The 22,779-nt window shown below is 41.7% G+C and overlaps 1 protein-coding gene across 2 annotated transcripts; it reads left to right on the top strand.

Moving 5' to 3' along the window:
• Nucleotides 1-1,696: 1,696 nt before the first annotated feature.
• On the top strand, nucleotides 1,697-20,711 carry LOC129826106 (prostaglandin G/H synthase 1-like). 2 transcript variants are annotated; one of them, XM_055886431.1, is made up of 11 exons: nucleotides 1,697-1,982; nucleotides 2,076-2,165; nucleotides 3,674-3,790; nucleotides 4,215-4,355; nucleotides 7,755-7,898; nucleotides 8,042-8,223; nucleotides 12,028-12,111; nucleotides 16,096-16,342; nucleotides 16,871-17,157; nucleotides 19,261-19,408; nucleotides 20,170-20,711. In XM_055886431.1, the coding sequence occupies exons 1-11, from the start codon at nucleotides 1,865-1,867 to the stop codon at nucleotides 20,517-20,519; spliced, it is 1,908 nt and encodes a 635-aa protein (XP_055742406.1). In that variant the 5' UTR covers nucleotides 1,697-1,864; the 3' UTR covers nucleotides 20,520-20,711. The 2 variants fall into 2 exon arrangements, with proteins under 2 accessions (XP_055742406.1, XP_055742407.1); XM_055886432.1 differs by lacking the exon at nucleotides 2,076-2,165.
• Nucleotides 20,712-22,779: the final 2,068 nt, after the last annotated feature.

The raw sequence follows: 22,779 nt of genomic DNA on the forward strand, positions 1-22,779 counted from the left end.
CCAACGCCACGTTGCACCACAGACTGTCCAGGAGTTGGCGGATGCTTTAGTCCAGGTCTGGAGGCGATCCCTCAGGAGACCATCCGCCACCTCATCAGGAGCAAGCCCAGGCGTTGTAGGGAGGTCATACAGGCACGTGGAGGCCACACACACTACTGAGCCTCACTTTGACTTGTTTTAAGGACATTACATCAAAGTTGGATCAGCCTGTAGTGTGGTTTTCCACTTTAATTTTGAGTGTGACTCCAAATCCAGACCTCCATGGGTTGATAAATTTGATTTCCATTGATAATTTTTGTGTGATTTTGTTGTCAGCACATTCAACTATGTAAAGAAAAAAGTATTTAATAAGAATATTTCATTCATTCAGATCTAGGATGTGTTATTTTAGTGTTTCCTTTATTTTTTTGAGCAGTGTATATATTCTAGCCATCCTTATATATAGTAGCCATCCTTTGCCTTGAAGACAGCTTTGCACACTCTTGACATTCTCTCAACCAGCTTCATGAGGTAGTCACCTGGAATGCATTTTAATTAACAGGTGTGCCTTAAAAGTTCATTTGTGGAAATTCTTTCCTTAATGAGTTTGAGCCATTCAGTTGTTTTGTGATAAGTTAGGATGGTATACAGAATATAGACCTATTTGGTAAAAGACCAAGTCCCATGAGGACCGCCACAGGAGAGGAAGACCCAGAGTTACCTCTGCTGTAGAGGATAAGTTAATTAGAGTTAACAGCACCTCAGATTGCAGCCCAAATAAATGCTTCAAAGAGTTCAAGTAACAGACACATCTCAACATCAACTGTTCAGAGGAGACTGCGTGAATCAGGCCTTCATGGTCGAAATGCTCCAAAGAAACCACTACTAAATGACACCAATAAGAGTGTCTCTTTTTTACATAGAATTGGGCATAATGACTACAGCTCTAGTGTGCAGGAAAAAGCTGTTTGAAAAATTCTAAATTCTCCATCTTAACGATGTGGGGCCTAGCCCCCTCCGTTCCACTCCCCAGCCATCCTTAAATACTTTGTTCCCACTCAGATTTTTGGGGTGCATGATGCCCCTGCTTATAGCTGTATTCCCGCGTGGATAGATTTTGACAGGAAGGGACACTCTCGCTGGCAGGCGGGAGGAGGCAAGATCAGATGGGAACATTCTAGCCAATCAGAGGGCAGATACACATGTGCACAGCAGACACAACTCCGATATAAAATAATTTTCTCAAAAGTTGCAGAGGCTAATTGCGTCCACTAATATCAGTACATTTGTAACCTAAACATGACGTAACTTCTATTCTATCAAATACGCCTCACTTAACAAATTACCAATTACATTTTTTGAAGAACAAATTCAAAACTCTCAGACCTCCATACAAAACATCTCCACTTGTTCTGCTTATCGTTGTCTTTTTGAAGGGAGTGGAGGCTCTTCCTTTGCCTCTTCCTTATATGCGCAACTGCATCAAATCCAATGTGATTCTGTCCTCCCAGACCGTTCGCCTTGAGAAGGATTAGAAGGGTTATTAAATGGGGCGAATGGAGGGGTGTTGTTTTTTTGTGAGGGCTAATAGTTGGCAGGCTAATTTTCCTTTTCCCCAATTCTGTATTACCGGAAAGTAATTTAGGTAGGCCGTGACTGGCCTCACACTCCAGTACAGTAGGTGGCGGTGTAAGCACCTCAAAGTTGGATGCGATCCGCAAACCCAATCCCAAAGAAGAGGAAGTCCCATGTGTTGTATTGAAGTGAACCAGGAGATGGGGAAGTTGCTTATCATTTGTTTCGCCCCTACCAAAATGAACTTTCACGTATGCAATTCTGTGTGGACTTATTTTTAGATGTTATCTAAACAACTTCCTGGAAGGAAATGCATCGTATTGGTTATGTGTATTTCTTCATGAGTGCAGCATATATTATTTTTGCACTGCTGTATTGGGAAGACGCGCCCGCTGAAGGTGCTTATGCAGTAAATCTTACAATGAGAGGTGAGTTTTTGACAATTAAATGTATATATATATATATATATATATATATATTTTTTTTTTTACCAATGGCACCAAACCTTCACATTATTTTAGGTTTGGTCGTGTGCGTCTGGGCATGTATCCTGCTGCAAAGGTTACCAACATGTCGCGGGGAGGAGGTGAAAGACGTCAGTACAAATGTTGGTAGGTGTCTAATATTTTAAAACCTATAGCAGGAGCGGGCAACTTGCAGCGATGGGCAACAGGTGGAATTGCCGACTCTGACAAAAGGCTCGGGAATCCTTTATGGATATGGGTACACAGACCTGCTAGCCACTGAGGCTCATCATGAGTAGATTTTTTTTGTGTCCCCAACCCCATCAAAGTTGCCCATCCCTGAACTATAGTTTCATTATTATCTACTATCAATATGTTGAAATTCTATCAACCAGATTATATGAGATGTATACAGTTATTTAGAACTGCTGAAAATAATATACAAAACATCTCTAAAGAGCACATTGTGTCTTTATACAACATTTAATATGAAGCTACAATGAACAGGCATCCAGACATATTTGTTTGTATGGAAACACAGATGACACAAGTAAACATATTTGCAAGTGGAGGAAGCTAGTTTGAAATAAGCAAGACGATTTGCATGGAAGGATCATGCAATTTATTTGTACAAATAAATTGACAGCCCTAATTGTACATATCTTTAACTTCCATTATTTGGTCATTTTAAAGGTTAGGGGGGACACACCATGGTGTTAATACAAATGTTATATTATAAATATAAACCCCAATAACTGCTGTCAGTTGAATGCGTCGACTACTAGCACAGTACAGGGTTTTGTCTCCTATCATGAAGACAGAGTTTCCTTTTGACTGAAAGACTCCAGTTATCTAAATGACATGACTGAAGAATCCTGCTCAATTAGGAAGGGTTTGCGGAACTACTGCCATTCATACATCCACTCTTCATTTTGAAAATGATAAATGCTATTTATGATCATCTCAATGGATGTGTGTCTGTCTGTGAGGGAAGGACAGGAAGCTGTAACATGATAGAGATGGCAGGGCCAAGGATGTGAGAGTTGGCATCTTGCTTGTCTCATGGCAGCAGACATTTCTGTTACCACAGCCCTCTGACCCCAGTCAGACTCCCAGTAGTCCTAACCCTCTTCTTTCCTAGTTTGCTAGTTTATTCTAGGCTGAATCTTAATTTGAGATTATTTAACCTACTGTAAATGCAATTTTGCATTGCTGCCAGTGGGAGATTTGTGTGACAATAGTAGGTTAGGTTGTGCACACATCTCAAATTTGGATTTGTACCTGACTAAGATACCATGCTCAGAGGTAATTAAAGCTGTGGTTCCGGTGAGTATCCTCGTCAGATGATGTCACGCAGTTACTGTAATAAATATCTTCTCTACCTCATCAAACAAAAGGGAGTAGGGAAACACATCAAGTTCCAGCCTGAGATTATTGTTCTGCTGATGCTGTAAGCACAGTTTTCAGGCTGGAACCCAAGCTAGAGAGACATTGGACAAATGGACACCATCTATTGTGTCTTGGCAATCTGATCAGGAAAAAGTATGTGCACCACTAGGAAAAACTCTGTTATTCCTGGTAAGGTCACATGGTCAGGAAAAGCTCAGTGCCTAAACTATACTTTAATTGACATGTGTATGTTTTCTCATTTGCAGTGAATCCCTGTTGCTATTACCCCTGTCAGAACTGGGCTTTGTGTGTCAGGTTTGGCATTGACCGCTATGAATGTGACTGCACTCGCACCGGCTTCTATGGACAGAATTGCACTATCCGTAAGTTAAGTGTTTTGCTTCTACATTCTTCTGATTCAAGTTATATTTTCAATTTTCCTCTCTAGTTTATCCTTTCCTCATGTGCAGAAGGATTTGTAACAAGATGAAAAGAAAAAGCACCGTGTGTTTGGTTCCACAACCTTTTTTTTAAATGAAGCTGCCCAAATAATAATTTCTAGTTGAATGAACATATGAGACAAGTTGAGCAAACACATTTTAAGTTGACTGCATTTTTGCCAAATTTTTCTCAAGTTGGAGCTAAGTTTGGGCCAACTAAACATTTTAAGTTCAGGTAACACTGACTGAAAAGTTGAGTAATCTAAAAAAGGCTGTGGAACCAGTTACTTAATACTGATTAGTTGAAATTACTAGATTTATTTAAAAAAAATTACAGTGAGGTTTGTCTTCTATCTCTGTGTTTTAGCTGAGTTCTGGACGAGGATCCACCAGCAGCTGAAGCCGAGCCCTGACGTGGTCCACTACATCCTCACACACTTCCACTGGCTGTGGAACCTCATCAACAGGACCTTCATGCGGGACTGGCTCATGAGGATGGTCCTCACAGGTTAGTCGCCTGACATTCAATGCAGCCCTGAGCATTCTGGCACAAAATGGTTGCTATAGTGGGCGCTGTGTATAAGTGGTGGAAGCGCTAACTTAGTACCATAAAATGTACAGTGTTTTGCAACCAGGTGAAACATGCTATGATGATAGAAGTGCATGCATGGATCCATTGTGCTCTTGTAACAGTTGAAAATGCAGAAATGCTCTCCAAAGTGCTTCTAGAATTGCATCCTTATCCCATTATCACTACTCAGACCTGTACTGTACATATTCATATCTACTCTTATGCTGTTACTTTAAGAGAAGAGTTTCTCTTCCCTACCAATGCACTTATTGGATAGTTTGCTTACAACTTATGTCCATTTGCTTCAGGGTTTCTGTTATGTTCTCAGCATGTAAATATTTGGATCACACACATTGGCCCATGGTGTCATCACCATTCTCTGAGTTCTTCTGTTTAACTCGCTAGAACTGCAGTTTTAGGCGTGTTTACAAGGTTTAAAATCTGAGGGGCGTGGCGAGGTATTAAAAGTGATGTTGTCAGCTAGCTAGCTCTGGTCTAAAGTTAAGCAAACTTTCGGAAGTTCAAAGAAGTTCAAAGTTCCTTCATAGAAGCCGTTCCTCTTTAGGCTGAATTCTGATAATGCATGTCATCATAACAAGATGCCAAGCCTCTTCCTCCACCCTCTCTTGCTCTCTCCCCACCCACCAAATTTCAGTCGCATCTTGCGCCCTACAGAACTATTATAGCTTGCCGCCACCATAGCAAGCTGCTATATCCACACAGATTGGCAAAGTAATTTAATGTTGAGAAATAAAATGTTTTTATTTTGCTGGTCGGAACACTGGAACAAAACTAAAAACATTTTGGAAAATAACCCTGTTCCAACCCCTGGCTAAAATGCAAAACCAGACTTGTGTGTCAAATAATAATGATAGAGCCCCCAGGTTTATTTTGCTTTGCATGTGAAAGACATAAAGTTAAAGTATAGTTTATTGATATTATGTACTATAATGTGAATTGCTTTTCAGTTACATCACATTGACACTTTCACCCCTCGAATGTTTGCTTGAGGCTTTCCAAATCAAGCTACACTTCAAATTAATTAAATCATATTTTTTGTTCTGCGTGTTTCTTTAACTGAACGTTTCTTCGTTGTATTTGGGATTCAATCCATGGTGTGTTATAGTGCGGCGCACTAGACAGCATTGCCCCTTTTTAAAGGTCGTTTCTGCTTGAGCCGACATTCGTAGCTTTTACCGTGAGTGCAATCTCCGTGAACAGCGAAGAAATTGTCCTTAAAGGGGGCGTCTATTGTACTGCTTTATAATGTGCCTTGGATTGAGCCATGGTCTTAAACTGAACGTTGATAATGTTTCTTAACTTCAATTGAAAGTTTCTTCAACTCACTGAAATTGGAAGTTTCTTCAAAGTTGAGAATGTCTTAACTCTGCTGGAGTTGCAGTTTTAAAAACTGATTATCATCTGGGTTGTTACAGTTATTTTCTGACATTATGAGTATGAGAGAAGTGACATCTCTTCATCTAAAATACACAAACACACACGCTTGTTTTGCTATCCTTGTGGGGACCTAACAATTGATTCCCATTCGAAATCCTATTTTCCCCAACCCCTAAATCTAACCCTTAACCTTACCCCTAACCTTAATCCCAACCCCTAATTCTAACCCTGAACCTAACCCCTAAGCTTAAAATAGCTTTTTCATTGTGGGGACTGGCGACATGTCCCCACTTGTCCGAATTTTGCTTGTTTTACTATCCTTGTGAGCAGTGGCGGTCAGTGCCGTGTAAGATGAGGGAGGCCAAGTTATTTTTTTTCATGAGCATGGCCTTATTTCTATTACAGCATATCAGATAACTCTCATTCATATTCCAATAACCCAGTTCAATGTAACAGCGATGGGTTTAGGCTACTACATGATACTCAAATTCTCCCTGTACCCATCATGAGGTTACTACAATCTAGCCTATGAATGAAAGTTTACAATGTAGGTGCACACAGGTCCACAGACAAATGTGTGACAGGCAGTGACATATGGACAGACAGTGACATTTAACACCACCTTGCACACTCTTGCCTGCATCTAGTTGATACAGGGTGTAATCATTAGTCCAACAGTTGCAAACAAGAGTTTCTATTGGACAAATTCAGGTATGTTTATTCCGCTTGCTTCCGTTTTTTTAACAGAATTGGCCGAATGAGTACACCCCTGATCACTCGTAAACACAGTTCACTTTCATGGCAGCCACGTCCTATGTGCTCTCCTTCTCTCACCTCTTCCCTTCGCTTGTGGACTTCAATGCGCAACACATCAGCTGTATGTGACCAGGCGAAAACTTTTCCAAGCCAAACCGCTACACACAGTCTACATCGTTGGCATGAGTAAAGTCATAGTCAGTATAGCTAATAGAACTAACGTGTTAGTAAACCGGCTACAATCATGCAGTAATGTTGCAGTGTACAGTCAGTAAGCATTTACACCGGCGGGTCCCAGTGGCAATAAATTAATAATACCAAAAGCTTACCTTGACTTGGAAGAGTTCCAGTGTTGTGTTAGAAAGTCATAGCCGGCTAGCTAACATAGCGTACCTCTGTTTGAGCAGGGTGTTTCAGTATGCTAAACTAGCTAGCAGCATTTTCTAGGTAAGTAAGTGTCATTTTTGTTACTTTCAATCTCTGTCTCTCTTGCTTTTTGGAAGAAATTAATTTGTTCAAAACTGTTCAACTATTGTCTCTCTCTTTGAGTCAACTACTCACCACATTTTATCCACTGCAGTGCTAGCTCATTGTAGCTTATGCTTTCAGTACTGGGTTCATTCTCTGATCCTTTGATTGGGTGGACAACATGTCAGTTCATGCGGCAAGAGTTCTGATATTCTGGAGGATGTTCTCCGGAAGTTGTCATAATTACTGTAAGTTTATGGAAGGCCGTGAAAATCATGTGCCTCCAAGGTTTTGTATTGAAGTCAATGTACCCAAAGGAGGACAGAAGCTAACTGAGCTCCGGCTACACAATGGTGCTACCCTACAGAGTACTGTTGAGGCTACTGCAGACCTTTGCAAAATAGTGTGTATTTAATCAGTTATTTGGTGATGTGATTATATTTAGTGTAGCTTTATCTAAAATGGATCAATTTAAATGTTTCACAATTTATTTATTTTTTAAATTCACAGAGGAGGATGGTCCTCCCCTTCCTCCTCTTAGGAGCCTCCACTGCTTGTGAGGACTTTTGGTCCCCACAAGGATAGTACAACCACACACACACACACCAATCCCATGGGTTGTATTTCCTCCTAACATTGCTATTGCATTTTCAGTAAAGCTTTAGGGCTATAATGATCCATGTGTCAAACAATTATGTTTTCTCCCTCCCAAAGTCAGATCCAACCTTATTCCCAGTCCTCCTACCTTCAACTCCAAGTATGGATACCTCAGCTGGGAGTCCTACTCCAATGTTTCCTATTATACCCGTATCCTACCCCCTGTGCCTGAAGACTGCCCCACCCCTATGGGTACCAAAGGTGAGATGGAGTGCATCCAAAGTTCCTATCAGAAAATAGGATAAAGGCATCCCACAAAGACTTTACTGGAGGTTACCCAGTGAAATAAATCTTCCCAACTGCAATATGCATAGCTAACATACTTTCGTTCCTCTTTTCTCCAGGGAAGTCTGTCCTTCCAGACCCAAAGCTGGTGGTGGAGAAGTTTCTTCTGAGGAGGCAATTCAGGCCGGATCCAAAGGGAACCAACCTAATGTTTGCTTTCTTCGCTCAGCACTTCACCCATCAGTTCTTCAAGACCCGAAACAGCATGGGCTTGGGCTTTACCAGCGCTCTGGGGCATGGGGTGAGTTACTTGGTACTCCCTGTACTGTACAGTACAGTATGTTATACAGTGCATTCGAAAAGTATTCAGACCCCTTGAACTTTTCCACGTTTTGTTACTTCCTTATTCTAAAAATGATTACATAAATTATTCTCATCAATCTACACACAATACCCCGTAATGATGAAGCCAAAATAGGTTTTTAGAAAAAGTAGCACATTTATAAAAAACAAAAACTGAAATACCTTTGTTAGGTTTTAATTTTTCAGAGTAAATAACTCAGACACTAGAGAAGCTTTAACCAAGTTTAATCATTCCCAACGGTTCTGTACAGCTGTAATCAGACAGCAAAACATTTCTTTCCATCACAGTTATATACATCCTACTTAACCTCTCTAGGGTATGTGAGACGTTAGCGTCCCACCTCTTCAACAGCCAGTGAAAGTGCAGGGCGCCAAATTCAAAACAACAGAAATCCCATAATTAAAATTCCTCAAACATACATGTATTTTACACCATTTTAAAGATACACTTGTTGTAAATCCAGCCACAGTATCCGATTTCAAAAAAGCTTTATGACAAAAGCAAACCAAACGATTATGTTAGGTGAGTGCCTATTCACAGAATAACACAGACATTTTTCCAGCCAAAGAGAGGATTCACAAAAAGCAGAAATATAGATAAAATTAATCACTAACCTTTGATGATCTTCATCAGATGACACTCATAGGACTTCATGTTACACAATACATGTATGTTTTGTTCGGTAAAGTTCATATTTTATATCCAAAAATCTGAGTTTACATTGGCGCCTTATGTTCAGAAGTCACAAAACATCCTTTGATTTTGTAGAGAGCCACATCAATTTACAGGAATAGTCATAATAAACATTGCTAAAAGATAAACCTGTTATGCATGGAATTCTAGATGCACTTCTCCTTAATGCAACCGCTGTGTCAGATTTCAAAAAAACTTTACGGAAAAAGCACACCATGCAATAATCTGAGTCGGTGCTCAGAGCCCAATCAAGACACAAATATAGCCGACATATTATGCAGTCAACAGAATATAAACATTCACTTACCTTTGATCTTCCTCAGAATGCACTCCCAGGAATCCCAGTTCCACAATAAATTTTTGTTTTGTTTGATAATGTTCATCATTTATGTCCAAATTCCTCCTTGTTGTTCTAGCGTTCAGTACACTTTCCAAACTCACGACGCACGGGCACGTCCAGCGGAAAGTACTGATGAAAAGTTTAAAAAAAGTTATATTACAGTCCGTAAAAAACATGACAAACGAAGTATTGAATCAATCTTTAGGATGTTTTTAACATAATTCTTCAATAATGTTCCAACCGGAGTATTCCTGTGTCTTCAGAATTGTGATGGAACAGAGCTCGCTCTCACGTGAACGCGCATGGTCAGAGCATGTTCAAGTCATGGCAGACCTGACTCATTCCTCTCTCCTTCGGCCCCACTAAACAGTAGAGGAATCCGACAAGGTTCTAACGACTGTTGACATCTAGTGGAAGCCTTAGGAAGTGCAACATTACCAATATCGCACTGTATCTTCAATAGGAGCTGAGTTGAAAATCGACCAACCTCAGATTTCTCACTTCCTGGTTGGATTTTTTCTCAGTTTTTTTGCCTGCCTGATGAGTTCTGTTATACTCACAGACATCATTAAACAGTTTTAGAAACTTCAGAGTGTTTTCTATCCAAATCTACTAATAATATGCATATTCTAGCTTTTATGGCTTTGTAGCAGGCTGTTTACTCTGGGCATGCTTTTCATCCGGATATGAAAATACTGCCCCCTACCCCAAAGAAGTTAAGACACTCATCCTTACAGTTTATGGCTCCACAGGAAACTAATAAAGAGGGTAACAGGATGACAAACTCTGATTAGTCCCTTAAGGGGAACTGACCTCACCTCCTGACCTCAACCCCTCCTTCACCTAATCCACAGATATCCATCTGTCTTCCCTATATCAACACATCGCTCTCCTCTCCTCCATCAAACACATTCCATAGCCTTCTGGGTTGCTACAGATTCTTTCTATTCATGGCTACGTCTCTATCATTTATTTAATATCTCAATGTTCAAAGTTTAGCTGATTCCAACACCTTATTTACATAAGTATTCAGAACCTTTGCTATAAGACTCAAAATTGAGCTTAGGTGCATCCTGTTTCCATTGATCATCCGTTAGATGTTTTTACAACTTGATTGGAGTCCACCTGTGGTAAATTCAATTGATTGGACTTGGAAAGGCACACACCTGTCTATACAAATTCCCACAGTTGACAGTACATGTCAGTGCAAAAATCAAGCCATGAGGTCGAAGGTTTGTCCGTAGAGCCCCCAAGACAGGATTGTGTCGAGGCACAGACCTGGGGAAGGTTACCACATATGTTTTTTGCAGCATTGAAGGTCCCAGTGGCCTCCATCATTCTTAAATGGAAGAAGTTTGGAACCACCAAGACGCTGCCTAGAGCTGGCCAAACTGAGTAATCGGGGGAGAAGGGCCTTGGTCAGGGAGGTGACCAAGAACCCAATGGTCACTCTCACAGAGCTCCAGAGTTCTTCTGTGGAGATGAGAGAACCTTCCAGGACAACCATCTCTGCAGCACTCCACCAGTCACGCATTTATGGTAGAGTGGCCAGACGGAAGCCACTCCTCATTAAAAGGCATATAACAGCCTGCTTGGAGTTTGCCAAAAGGCACCTAAAGGACTCTCAGACCATGAGAAACAAGATTATCTGGTCTGACGAAACCAAGATTGAACTTGGCCTGTGTGCCAAGCGTCACAACTGGAGGAAACCTGGCACCATCCCTACGGTGAAGCGTGGTGGCAGCATCATGCTGTGGCAATGTTTTTCAGCAGCAGGGACTGGGAGACTAGTCAGGATTGAGCGAAAGATGAACGGAGCAAAGTGCAGAGAGATCCTTGATGAAAACCTGCTCCAGAGCACTCAGGACCTCAGACTGGGGCGAAGGTTCACCTTCCAACAGGACAATGACCCATGGCACACAGCCAAGACAACACAGGGAGTGACTTCAGGGCAATTATCTGAATGTCCTTGAGTGGGCCAGCCAGAGCTCGGACTTAAATAGCTGTGCAGCGGCGCTCCCCATCCATCCGGACAGAGTTTGAAAGTATCTGCAGAGAAGAGTAGGATAAATTCCACAAATACAAGTGTGCCAAGCTTGTAGCGTCATAACCAAGAAGACTTGAGGCTGCAATCGCTGCCAAAGGGGCTTCAACAAAGTACTGAGTAAAGGGTCTGAATACTTATGTAATTGTGATATTGTGTGTAGATTAAGAATTTATATATTTTTTAATCCATTTTATAATAAGGCTGTAACGTAACACAATGTGAAAAAGTTCAAGGCGTCTGAATACTTTCCGACTGCACTGTATATTATATTATTCAATTTGATAGAATCATTGTATTTATTCTATTATATTTAGGGGAGGATGACCAGTAAGTGATGTATTTAGGTGTTAGGGAGAGGTGGACAACTCCAATCTTTAGAGCACCTTTTCCTTTACCTTTTCAGTCATTTTAGCAGATGCTCATATCCAGAGCGATTTACAGTAGTGAGTCAATACATTTCCATACTTTGTTCCCCCCTCCATACTATTCAAACAGCCGCAATATAATCTTGTTCCTTGCTGGAACCAAGTCTTGCACGCTCTGCGAGATACATGGGAGTCATATTCATCTATGTCTCTTGCATGCATCCTGTCTCACGAATGTGAATCTCTTTTTTAATCTCATATTTCATGTTAATCTCATGTTATTCATCTCTAACCAGGTGGATGCCGGCAATGTCTACGGAGATAATCTGGTGCGTCAACTGAACCTCCGGCTTCTTAAAGACGGAAAGATGAAATATCAGGTATGTGGAGTAATGCGTAACTCCACTCCAGCTCTGCGAAAGCACATACAAGTGTTACGAGAATTATGTTCTCAATGTTCATAAACCACTTCAATTAAACTACTCGGTCTGCAACCCAGAATTTGTAAGATTCTGGTTGAATGAAACAGACGGAGGCCCAGCTATGATAGTCAAAAATGTTTATTTACGAGAGCGCTAGTCCGTTGTACAAAACCATTCATTTTATACTGGCTCCTTACGCACTTACATTCACACACAAACAGAAGGTGTCCTACGCACATACTGTATCAATACCCAGCCGACAAAGGTTAGAGAGACCGTGACAAGCACTCCCTGCCCTCTCCCAAATCTCTGTGGCCCCTAGCTAAGGTCGGCACCGAATTTTGCTCAGACATTCTGTGTTTAAGATACTATAAAGATCTATTGTACAGCTATATGTGTTTAAGATATTATAAAGATATATTGTACAGATATATACTTTTATTGACTAAACCTAAACAAACCCATCAGATAATAAATGTATGATTCTAATCAATTTCATACAGTTATAAGGTTTCAGAGTGGAATTATTTCATCATTATCTTTCAACATTTAAATTACTTTAACAACAAGTCTCCACTGGAATGTTACTGTAGACACGGTACCACTCTGTGTTCCTCTCTGAGGTACATGTGCTTTCAACTCTTTACACTTTTAACCCTTTCCAACCTATTTCATACTAATGTGGTTAAATATATCAAAAGAAGGTGGAACCAACATAAATTGCATTTAAAGAAAAATCTCAAAACGGATTTGCTCTTCTATATACAGGTTTAAAATGGCAGATTTGGGCACCGATTAACACCTACATTGGAACGCAGTGGCTGTATGACGTCAGAGGTCTGGCACTGCGCTTCACAGCTCTGTATGGATTTTGACTGACTGCCATTCTGAACTTGAGCACCTCGTGCGACAAGAATTTGCCTCATTCCCTCCCGCTAATTGGGCAGCTTTTGCATGTTTTTTTGTTCTCTGAGGGAGGGAAGTGCTGTAAATTGAGGACTCAATGTATTTTGAAAAATTTGAAGTTGAGGATTATAAAAGATACTGCTATGATGTCATACAAGCAAGCCAAACACCCGTGAGTCGAAATGTGAACTTCACATTTCCAAATCATGAATGTCTATCACCCATTTCGTATGATAGGTTACAAATTACCATTCGTATTATGTTACCAATTTTCTAAATGTACAGTATGTTACAAATTAGCTAGTGTAGGGGTTAGTGTTAAGGTTTAGGAGTTAGTTTAAAGGGTTAGGGGAAGGGATAGCTAACATGCTAAGTAATTGCAGAGTAGTTGAAAGTTGCAAAAATGCAAAAGTTGTCTGAGATTCGAACTCGCAAACGTTGGTTTGCTAGACGTTCACATTGCCTTAAGTAACCATCTGTCATATGTAACCATACCAAATGTAACATATCATACTAATTTTGGTGTCACGGATTTACGTTTACTCTGTTACATCCAGGCTGCTGATATGGTGGACTCACTAAACACAAATGCTTAGTTTGTAAATTAAGTCTGAGTGTTGGTAGAGTGCCTCTGACTATCCATAACTTAAAATAAACAGAAGATTGTGCCCTCAGGTTTGCTTAATGTAAGGAATGGGAAATGATTTATACTTAAGTATATTTTTGTAATTACATTTACTTTTAATACTTAAGTATATATAAAACCAGATACTTTAGTCATTTTCTATTAAGGTAAATGTGAAAGTCAGCAAAGTAAGTAAGTCTGAAAGTATGTTTACTTTTACTCAAGTATGACAATTGGGTGCTTCTCCCACCACTGCACAGAGGTAGCAGGTAACCGCATAGCCATTGTTCAGCGACCAGGTGCCAGCTAGTGTATCATTTGAGTGACCAAAAATCCTGATTCGTGTCAGGATAAAGAAGTACACCCATGAGGCCCATTTTCTTTATCTGTTGAATAAGCTGAATTCGACTCCAAAGAAGGATGTTAGGGAATGGTATCTGTTTTTGGCAAAGGTGTTGGTTCAGAATCAGGGAGAGGTTGTGTTGTAAGAACGCCATTGATTGTCTCTTTTGGCAGTGGTATGTTTGTGAAACTCAGGATGAGATTACTGAGCAACTGTTGGTTATTTACAGTGCCTTAAAGTATTCAGATACTCTTGACTTTTTCCAGCTTTATTCTAAAATTGATTTAAATAGTTTTTTTCCCTCATCACTCTACACACAATACCAAATAATGACAAATCAAAAAGTTTTTTTTTTTACAAATGTTTGCAAAAAGTTTTTTTTAAAGAATAAAAATCAGAAATATTACATTTACATAACTATTCAGACCCTTAAATAAGTACTTTGTTGAAGCACCTTTGGCAGCAATTACAGCCTCGAGTCTTCTTAGGTATGACGCTACAAGCTTGGCACGCCTGTATTTGGGGAGTTTCTTCCATTCTTCTCTGCAGATCCTCTCAAGCTCTGCCAGGTTGGATGGGAAGCGTTGCTGCAAACCTATTTTCAGGTCGTTCCAGTGATGATTGATCTGGTTCAAGTCCGACCTCTGGCTGGGCCACTCAAAGACATTCAGAGACTTGTCCTGAAGCCACTCCTGCGTTGTCTTGGCTGTGTGCCATGGGTTGTTGTTCTGTTGGAAGGTGAACCTTCGCCCCAGTCTGCGGTCCTGAGTGCTCTGGAGCAGGTTTTCTTCAAGGATCTCTCTGTACATTTCTCCATTCATCTTTTCCTCGATCCTGACTAGTATCACAGTCCCTGCCGCTGAAAAACATCCCTACAGCATGATGCTGCTGCCACCACGCTTCACCGTAGGGATGGTGCCAGGTTTCCTCCAGATGTGACGCTTGGCAGTCAGGCCAAGTTCAATCTTGGTTTCATCAGACAAGAGAAACTTGTTTCTCATGGTCTGGTAGTCTTCAGGTGCCTTTTGGCAAACTCCCAAGCGGACTGTCATGTGCCTTTTTCTGAGGAGTCTCTTCTGCCTGGCAACTCTACTATAGAGGAGTTCTGTCAGAGTGACCATTAGGTTCTTGGTCACCTCCCTGACCAAGACCCTTCTCCCCTGATTGCTCAGTTTGGCCGGGCGGCCAGCTCTAGGAAGAGTCTTGGTGGTTCCAAACTTCTTCCATTTAAGAATAGAGGAGTCCCCTGTGTTCTTGGGGTCCTTCAATGCTGCAGAAATGTTTTGGTACCCTTCCCCAGATCTCTGCCTCGGTAAAATCCTGTCTCTGTAAAATCCTGTCTCGGAACTCTACAGACAATTCCTACGACCTCCTGGCTTGGTTTTTGCTTTGACATGCACTGTTGTGGGAGCTTATATAGACAGGTGTGTGCCTTTCCAAATCATGTCCAATCAGTAGAATTTACCACAGGTGGACTCCAAGTTACAGAACCATCTCAAGGATGATCACTGGAAACAATGTACCTGAGCTCAATTTCGAGTCTCATAGCAAAGGGTCTGAATACTTATGTAAATAAGATATTTTTAATACAATTGCAAACATTTCTAAACCTATTTTCGCTTTGTCATTATGGGGTATTGTGTGAAGATTGAGGAGTTTTTATTAATGTAATCCATTTTAGAATAAGGCTGTAACGTAACAAAATATGGAATAAGTCAAGTGTTCTGAATACTTTCAGAAGGCACTGTATGGGTTCAGATAGTCATTATTTACAGTAGTGTTTCCAAAATGTTGGGGTCATTTTTCCACTGCTTAAGACTGGGCTCTGGCAAGACATGTTCATTGATTTGGTTTGGCAGGTTGCCAAACCTAACTCGGGAGGGTCAGTCCTGACAGTGACTCGCTTGAAACCTTTTGACATCGCTTTTCCACAAAAACCCAAAGGGGACACCACATAACTGAATTTTTTCCATTATGCACACCAATTCCTTAAGCATGCTCACAAGTTACTACATTGTGCTAAAGGATCAGTAAAGCTCTTGAGGGCTAATACTATCTTCTCTTCCAGGTGGTTAAAGGTGAGGTGTACCCTCCTACGGTGGCCGAGGCACCGGTGAATATGAGATACCCTCAAGGCACTCCCGTGGGGCAGCGTATGGCCATCGGGCAGGAGGTGTTTGGGCTGTTGCCAGGCCTCACCATGTACGCCACCCTGTGGCTGAGAGAACACAACCGCGTCTGTGACATCCTGAAGGCCGAGCACCCCACCTGGGGGGACGAGCAGCTCTTCCAGACCGCCAGGCTCATCGTAATAGGTAAGTACATACTTGACTGGATAGGGATGTCTCTCTAGCCTTTCATACCACCAGAGATTGCCCGTTTTAGACACTCAAGTGCTTTAGGCAGAATATACATTTCTAGGAAATGTTTGCTTAGGGCCCCCTAGCGGGGTCTCAACTTACTGTTGCGAATTAGAATAGTAGGTGCAAGTTCGAAATTTGGTTGTGCATCAGCAATTTTACTCTTGTTCTGTCAGTCATTGACAGTCACTCAATTAGCCATGTCAGCTAACAGTTTTTAGATTGGTACGTTATTATTCCCAGCTATCTAAACTTGTAGTACTCATGGCCGAATACCGACCGGTCACGCAGGACAAGTGTCCAGGGCCCCTGACCTTCAGGAGGTCCCCAACCAAATCTCGCTTAGGACCCCCAAAAGACTAGAGCTGTCCCTGCTTGGTTGTGTGAATAGTTGGGGGGAATAAGAATCAACACACTTCTCTAGTAGATTCTCCCCAAAATGTATTTTCTTGGGTGTAGATCCATATTTAGTTTATATTCCAGGTGAGACCATCCGGATAGTGATTGAGGAGTACGTGCAGCACCTGAGTGGCTACCTGTTGGATCTGAAGTTTGACCCAGTCCTGCTCTTCAAGTCCACGTTCCAGTACAGGAACCGCATCGCTGTGGAGTTCAACCAGCTGTACCACTGGCACCCCCTGATGCCAGACAGCTTCCACATAGACGGAGACGTGGTGTCCTACTCCCAGTTCATCTTCAACACCTCCATCGTCACACACTACGGGGTGGAGAAACTGGTGGACGCTTTCTCACGCCAGTATGCTGGACAGGTATGGGCTGTGTGGTGACTACGGGATTTCATAAGAAGTGGTGTAATGATAAACCCTGGTCTCGATAATGTTGTCATACCATACATAAGTCGGTTGGGGTCAATGATAATATGGCACTTATTTTCTAAGAGTTCTCAATAAACTGACAAGGAGAAGCTATTTATTTGAAATCACTTCCTGAATTTAAAATCTTAGTTTTTTTGTAATTTTTGCAGACAATCTTAAGATAGCTAGGTGGGACAACCACATATCTCAGTCATAGTAAGTACATTTTCCTCAATAAAGTAGCTATCAGCAAAGTCAGAGCTAGTAAAGGGGGGAAAAGAGTCAAGTGTGAGTGTTAGTTCACAAAAGTCTTTTTTTGGGGTTGCTGTGGGATTATTTAAGATACTCTTTGAAGATGTAGGGTTTCAGATGTTTTCAGAAGATGGGCAAGGGACTCTGGTGTCCTAGCTTCAGAGGGAAGGAAGCTGGTTCCACCATTGGGGTGCCAGGACAGAGAAGTACTTGGACTGGGCTGAGTGGGAGCTGCCCTCCTGTAGGGGTGGGAGGGCCAAGAGACCAGAGTTGGCAGAACGGAGAACTCGGGTTGGGGTGTAGGGATTAAACAGAGCCTGAATGTAGGGAGGGTCAGTTCCTCTTGCTGCTCCGTAGGTAAGTACCATGGTCTTGTAGTGGATGTGAGCCAGTGGAGTGTGTGGAGGAGCGGGGTGACATGGGAGAACTCTATGGATGTTGTAGAGCATGAACCTGCAGGAGCGAGTCACTGCTTTGATATTTGCAGCGAACAACAGGGGGTTGTCAAGGGTCATGCCAAGGTAGTTTACACACTGGTAGGGGACACCATGGAGTTGTCAACCGGGATGGAGAGGTCTTGGAGCGGACAGGCCTTTCCCGAGAGGAAGAGTAGCTCCGTCTTGTAGCGGTTGAGCTTGAGTTGGTAAGCCGTCATCCAAGCTGAGGTATCTGCCAGGCACGCAGAGATGCGTGTCGCCACCTGGGTGTCAGAAGGGGGGAAAGGAGAAAAGCAGTTGAGTGTCATCCGCATAGCCATGATAAGAGAGACCATGTGAGGATATAACGCAGCCGAGTGACTTGGTGTTTAGTAAGAAGAGGGCCTAGAACCAAGCCCTGGGGGACACCAGTAGTGAGAGTACGTGGTGCAGACACAGATCCTCTCCACGTCACCTGGTGAGTGACTTGAATTCAAATGGACACATTGGCCTGATTTGTGTGTTCTGGTACTTCTTCTTTTGAGCAAGGCAGATGTTGTGTAAGAGAGATGGAGGTAGGAGAAAGGGAGGTTGGGACAGGGCAAATAACAAGGTAAGATTGAGTAGCCTGATGGTAAATTTGACACTATTTGGTGTGAAGTCCATAACCGTGTGCAGTAAAATAGCACATGTTGTAACTGTTACCACAGCCCTGCAAACTTGTTAGTGCTCTGCATTCGGCATCTACAGAATCAACTACAGAGCGGTTTTCTGTTGATTAGAAGCTATGATAGACATGACAGGAGGCTTAACCAAGATGCTATCTGTCTGATAATGTTTTTTCTCTGTGGCTTATTGATATCAATCTGTCAGCAGAGCAGCAGCTATCTATGCAGTATTAGAGAGTAGAAACATGATATCTGTGTTTGTGTGCCATTGAGGGTGAATAGGCAAGACAAAAGATTCAAGTGCCTTTGAACGTGGTATGGTAGTAGGTGCCTATGTGTATATGGAGTAACACATTTCGGGCCCTTCATAGGTGGGTCATTCATTTATTTGAATGACTTTTTTTCATGTAGTTCCCATGCATCCTATATTTATACAGGAGATGCCTGTTTGATCCTTTCAGATGTAGGGCTCTATTCAATCAGGAAAGCTGAATCGTTACAGATTCCGCGATAGAAGCGTAAAGGTCATTTCTGATTGAGCCGACATAAGGAGCATTTACCGGAATGCAGTCTCCGATAAAGCGGGATTATTGCCTTTTTAAATTACAATCACAGTGTAAAGCTGAATTTCCACGAAGCAGGTTGAATCGAGCCCTTAGTGTAGTGTACACCATTGCCTACAATGTGTATGCGGTCTGGCTGATTTTAATCCTGTTTCTCAGATAGGAGGAGGTCGAAACATCCACCCAGTGGTGACCAAGGTGGCCGAGGGGGTTATTGAAGAGTCCAGGACTCTGCGTCTCCAACCCTTCAACGAGTACAGGAAGAGGTTCAACCTGAAGCCCTACACATCTTTCTCTGACTTCACTGGTAAGACCACATGTATTTTAGAGTTTAGAAATGCCGGCACCACAAAAGGCTTCTATAGAATGAGGTACTCTCTATGCAAGCAGCTGAACGTCTGTTACACCATCACATTTTAAAAAAAATTAAAAAAAATTATGACCACATTCCTATATATGCCCATGGGCAATTACACGGTGACAGAGTGATGCTGAGACTCTGATTTGTTACTTTAAAATGTATGCCAAGCTAAACTAATCGTTGCAAAGTTAAACAAGCCATAGAACTCAATGCACAAGGATGAACTCATTCTGTTACCAAACTTTGTATCTGCACTGTTCTGCAAGTAAATGTGTTTTTATAAAATGTTCAGTGGAAATTAAGACATCCTTGTGCATTGAGTTTTATGGCTTGTTTAACTTTGCAACGATTAGTTTAGCTTGGCATACATTTTAAAGTAACAAATCAGAGTCTCAGCATCACTCTGTCACCGTGTAATTGCCCTCATGCAAATTGAAAATATGTAAAATAGCAACGTTCTCTCAGAGCAGCTGTCATTCAGCGTACAGCATCATCCTGACATGGGTTAGCCTCTTAAGAAGACAACTGCACTCTTTGTTGTCCTCATCTCAAACCAGTCTTTAACTTGATCATGTGTTTCTAATGAACTCTTTTACTCTTCTGTATTGTACTTGTATTCATTTACTTTAAATGTGACCTATCTGTGTAGTTTGCTGCAACCGAAGTGCCCTTCTGGGACAATAATGATATTTTATATTGTCCTGCAGGTGAGGAGGAGATGGCCAGGGAGCTGGAGGAGCTCTATGGTGACATCGATGCGCTGGAGTTCTACCCCGCCCTCATGCTGGAGAAGACACGCCCCAACGCCATATTTGGTGAGAGCATGGTGGAGATGGGGGCTCCGTTCTCCCTGAAAGGCCTTCTGGGTAACCCCATCTGTTCCCCTGAGTACTGGAAGCCCAGCACATTTGGAGGCCAGACAGGCTTTGATATAGTCAACTCAGCCTCGCTTGAGAGACTGGTGTGTCTGAACACTAATTGGTGTCCGTACGTAGCCTTCAATGTCCCTCCAGCCGGGCAGGAGCCGCCACCAAGGAAACAGTCCACTGAACTGTAAGCCATTGTGATTACTGTATCCATGGTTATGTTAGTTTTTTGGCTATGGTCTTACTGTAATGCCCTTGTCCACCTATGATGCCTGTACTGTATACTATGTTTACAATGCATAGACTGCATTTATGAATCATTCCCATGTTGCTTATGTCCTATGTACAGGTGACTGCCACAATAAAGGAAACACTTGAGTAAATGAGGAATACAAGTATGTTGAAAGCAGTGTGGTTTCGGAGTTTATTAACCCCCTAAGGTCAATGTCCGCACCCCAGTAGAAATATAATCCTCATAATAATCAGTCAATTTAAGCTACAGACATCTTTTTTTTTGGATGAGTCTCAGTCCACTGCATCTGTGACAGAGCTAGAGCGGTGTTTGTCAAACCATGATCAGTCTTCTCACAAAGTCCTCTGTAGTGTCTAAAGGGTTTGACCTACTGTACAAACTATTATGACCCCTCAATGCAAAGGTGAGACTCTCACATTTTGCTTTAGGATGGCCTCAGGACTCGTCTGAAGGTCCCCCGGTACCAGTTGACAAAATGAACGGAAGTATATATGGAGACTGTATAATGCCAAAAATAAGAGTTTGAATACATTTTAAATATTTTTTTACAAATGTTTCCTGATCTTACTTATCTCTCAGATATAGGACAAACACTTCCGAACAAACTCGTTTTAAATTTCTTGGGGAGAACTCTGTTGTTCCATGTAGTGAGTTTGTTATTCAATGCGTTTTTGTATTGGCTAATAGCAGTAAGGGCAAACTTTATTTTCAGTACATTATATAGTTCCAAAAGTTTGTGTTGTTGTATGTATCGAACTGCTTTGCTTTATCTTGGCCAGGTCGCAATTGTAAATGAGAACGTGTTCTCAATTTGCCTACCTGGTTAAATAAAGGTGAAATAAAAAAATAAAAAAATAAAAAAGACTATCATTCATATCCATTCACCCAGCTCAATGTAAGATCGATAGGTTTAGGCTACTACATGAATTTCCCTTCTCCCATCATGAGTTTGCTACAACCTAGCCTATGAATTAAAGTTTACAACGTAGGGTTACCGGTTGTGAGAGAAATTTGAGTAATCATGGTGATAGACAGTGACACATTCAATACTGCCTTGCACACTCTTGCCTGCATCTCGCTGATCTATGTTGTAATCATTAGTGCAACAGTTGCAAACGAGTTATGTTTATCCCAGTTTCGGTCTGTTTGCAAACATAGTTCACTTTCATGGCAGCCACCAACAAACAGCATGATCATTTTGCTCGTTGTATAATTCCTTCTTGCATCTACGCACTCTCCTCCTCTCACCTTTTCCCTTTGCTTGTGGACTTGATTGCACAACACATCTGCCTGTGACCAGGCAAAACAAACGTTGAATCATAACCGCTAAACGCTACACACATCCTACATCATTGTCACCGTATTAGCTAATGCCATAGTCAACATAGCTACCAGAAATAACGCAGTTAACCCGCTACAATCATGAAGTAAATTGTACAATAAGCAAGCAGTTTAGCAGTTACACAAGCGGGCCCCGGTGGCAATAAATTAATAAAACCAAAAGCTTATCTTGGCTTGGAAGCGCTCCAGTGTTGGATAGCAATAGCTAGAGCTGGCTAAGTGAATGTGAAAAAAATGAAATCTCTTTCTCGCGTCTCCTTCCTTTTTGAAGAAATTAATTTGTTCCAAACTGTTCAACTATTGTCTTTCTCTCTCTCTTTGAGTCAACTACTTACCACATTTTATGCACTGCAGTGCTAGCTAGCTGTAGCTTATGCTTTCAGTACTAGATTCATGTCAGTTCATGCTGCAAGATCTCTGATAGGTTGGAGTTAGTCCTCCGGAGTTCTCATAATTACTGTGTAAGACTATGGAAGGGGGTAAGAACCATGCGCCTTCTAGGTTTTGTATTGAAGTCAACCAAACAAACTGTCCTTTGGCAACACCAGGGTGCTACCCTACCGAGTGCTGTTGAGGCTACTGTAAACCTTCATTGCAAAACATTGTTTTAATCAATTATTTGGTGATGTGAATATATTTAGTATAGTTTTATCTAAGAAATTGCAACATTTTTTAAAAAGTTATCCATTTCGATTTTTTTGAAATTCACTGAGGAGGATGGTCCTCCCTTTCCTCCTCTGAGGAGCCTCCACTGGTTCCATGCCTCCGGTGCACAATAGGAAAAGGCGGTCTTGCTTAGCTCAGTAACGGCCCTATGTATGAGAAAGTGGGATCCATCCGGAACCATCCACTCTGTA

The sequence above is a fragment of the Salvelinus fontinalis genome, chromosome 28, assembly GCF_029448725.1.
Source record: "Salvelinus fontinalis isolate EN_2023a chromosome 28, ASM2944872v1, whole genome shotgun sequence".
Classification (NCBI taxonomy): domain Eukaryota; kingdom Metazoa; phylum Chordata; class Actinopteri; order Salmoniformes; family Salmonidae; genus Salvelinus; species Salvelinus fontinalis.

Excerpts from the sequence above, each read along its gene's own strand:
- LOC129826106 (XM_055886431.1), top strand. The coding sequence starts at position 1,865 with ATGCATCGTATTGGTTATGTGTATTTCTTCATGAGTGCAGCATATATT. Across the intron at positions 4,356-7,754 it reads CATGAGGATGGTCCTCACAG|TCAGATCCAACCTTATTCCC; the intron begins GTTAGTCGCCTG and ends TCCCTCCCAAAG. Across the intron at positions 19,409-20,169 it reads ATCTTTCTCTGACTTCACTG|GTGAGGAGGAGATGGCCAGG; the intron begins GTAAGACCACAT and ends ATTGTCCTGCAG.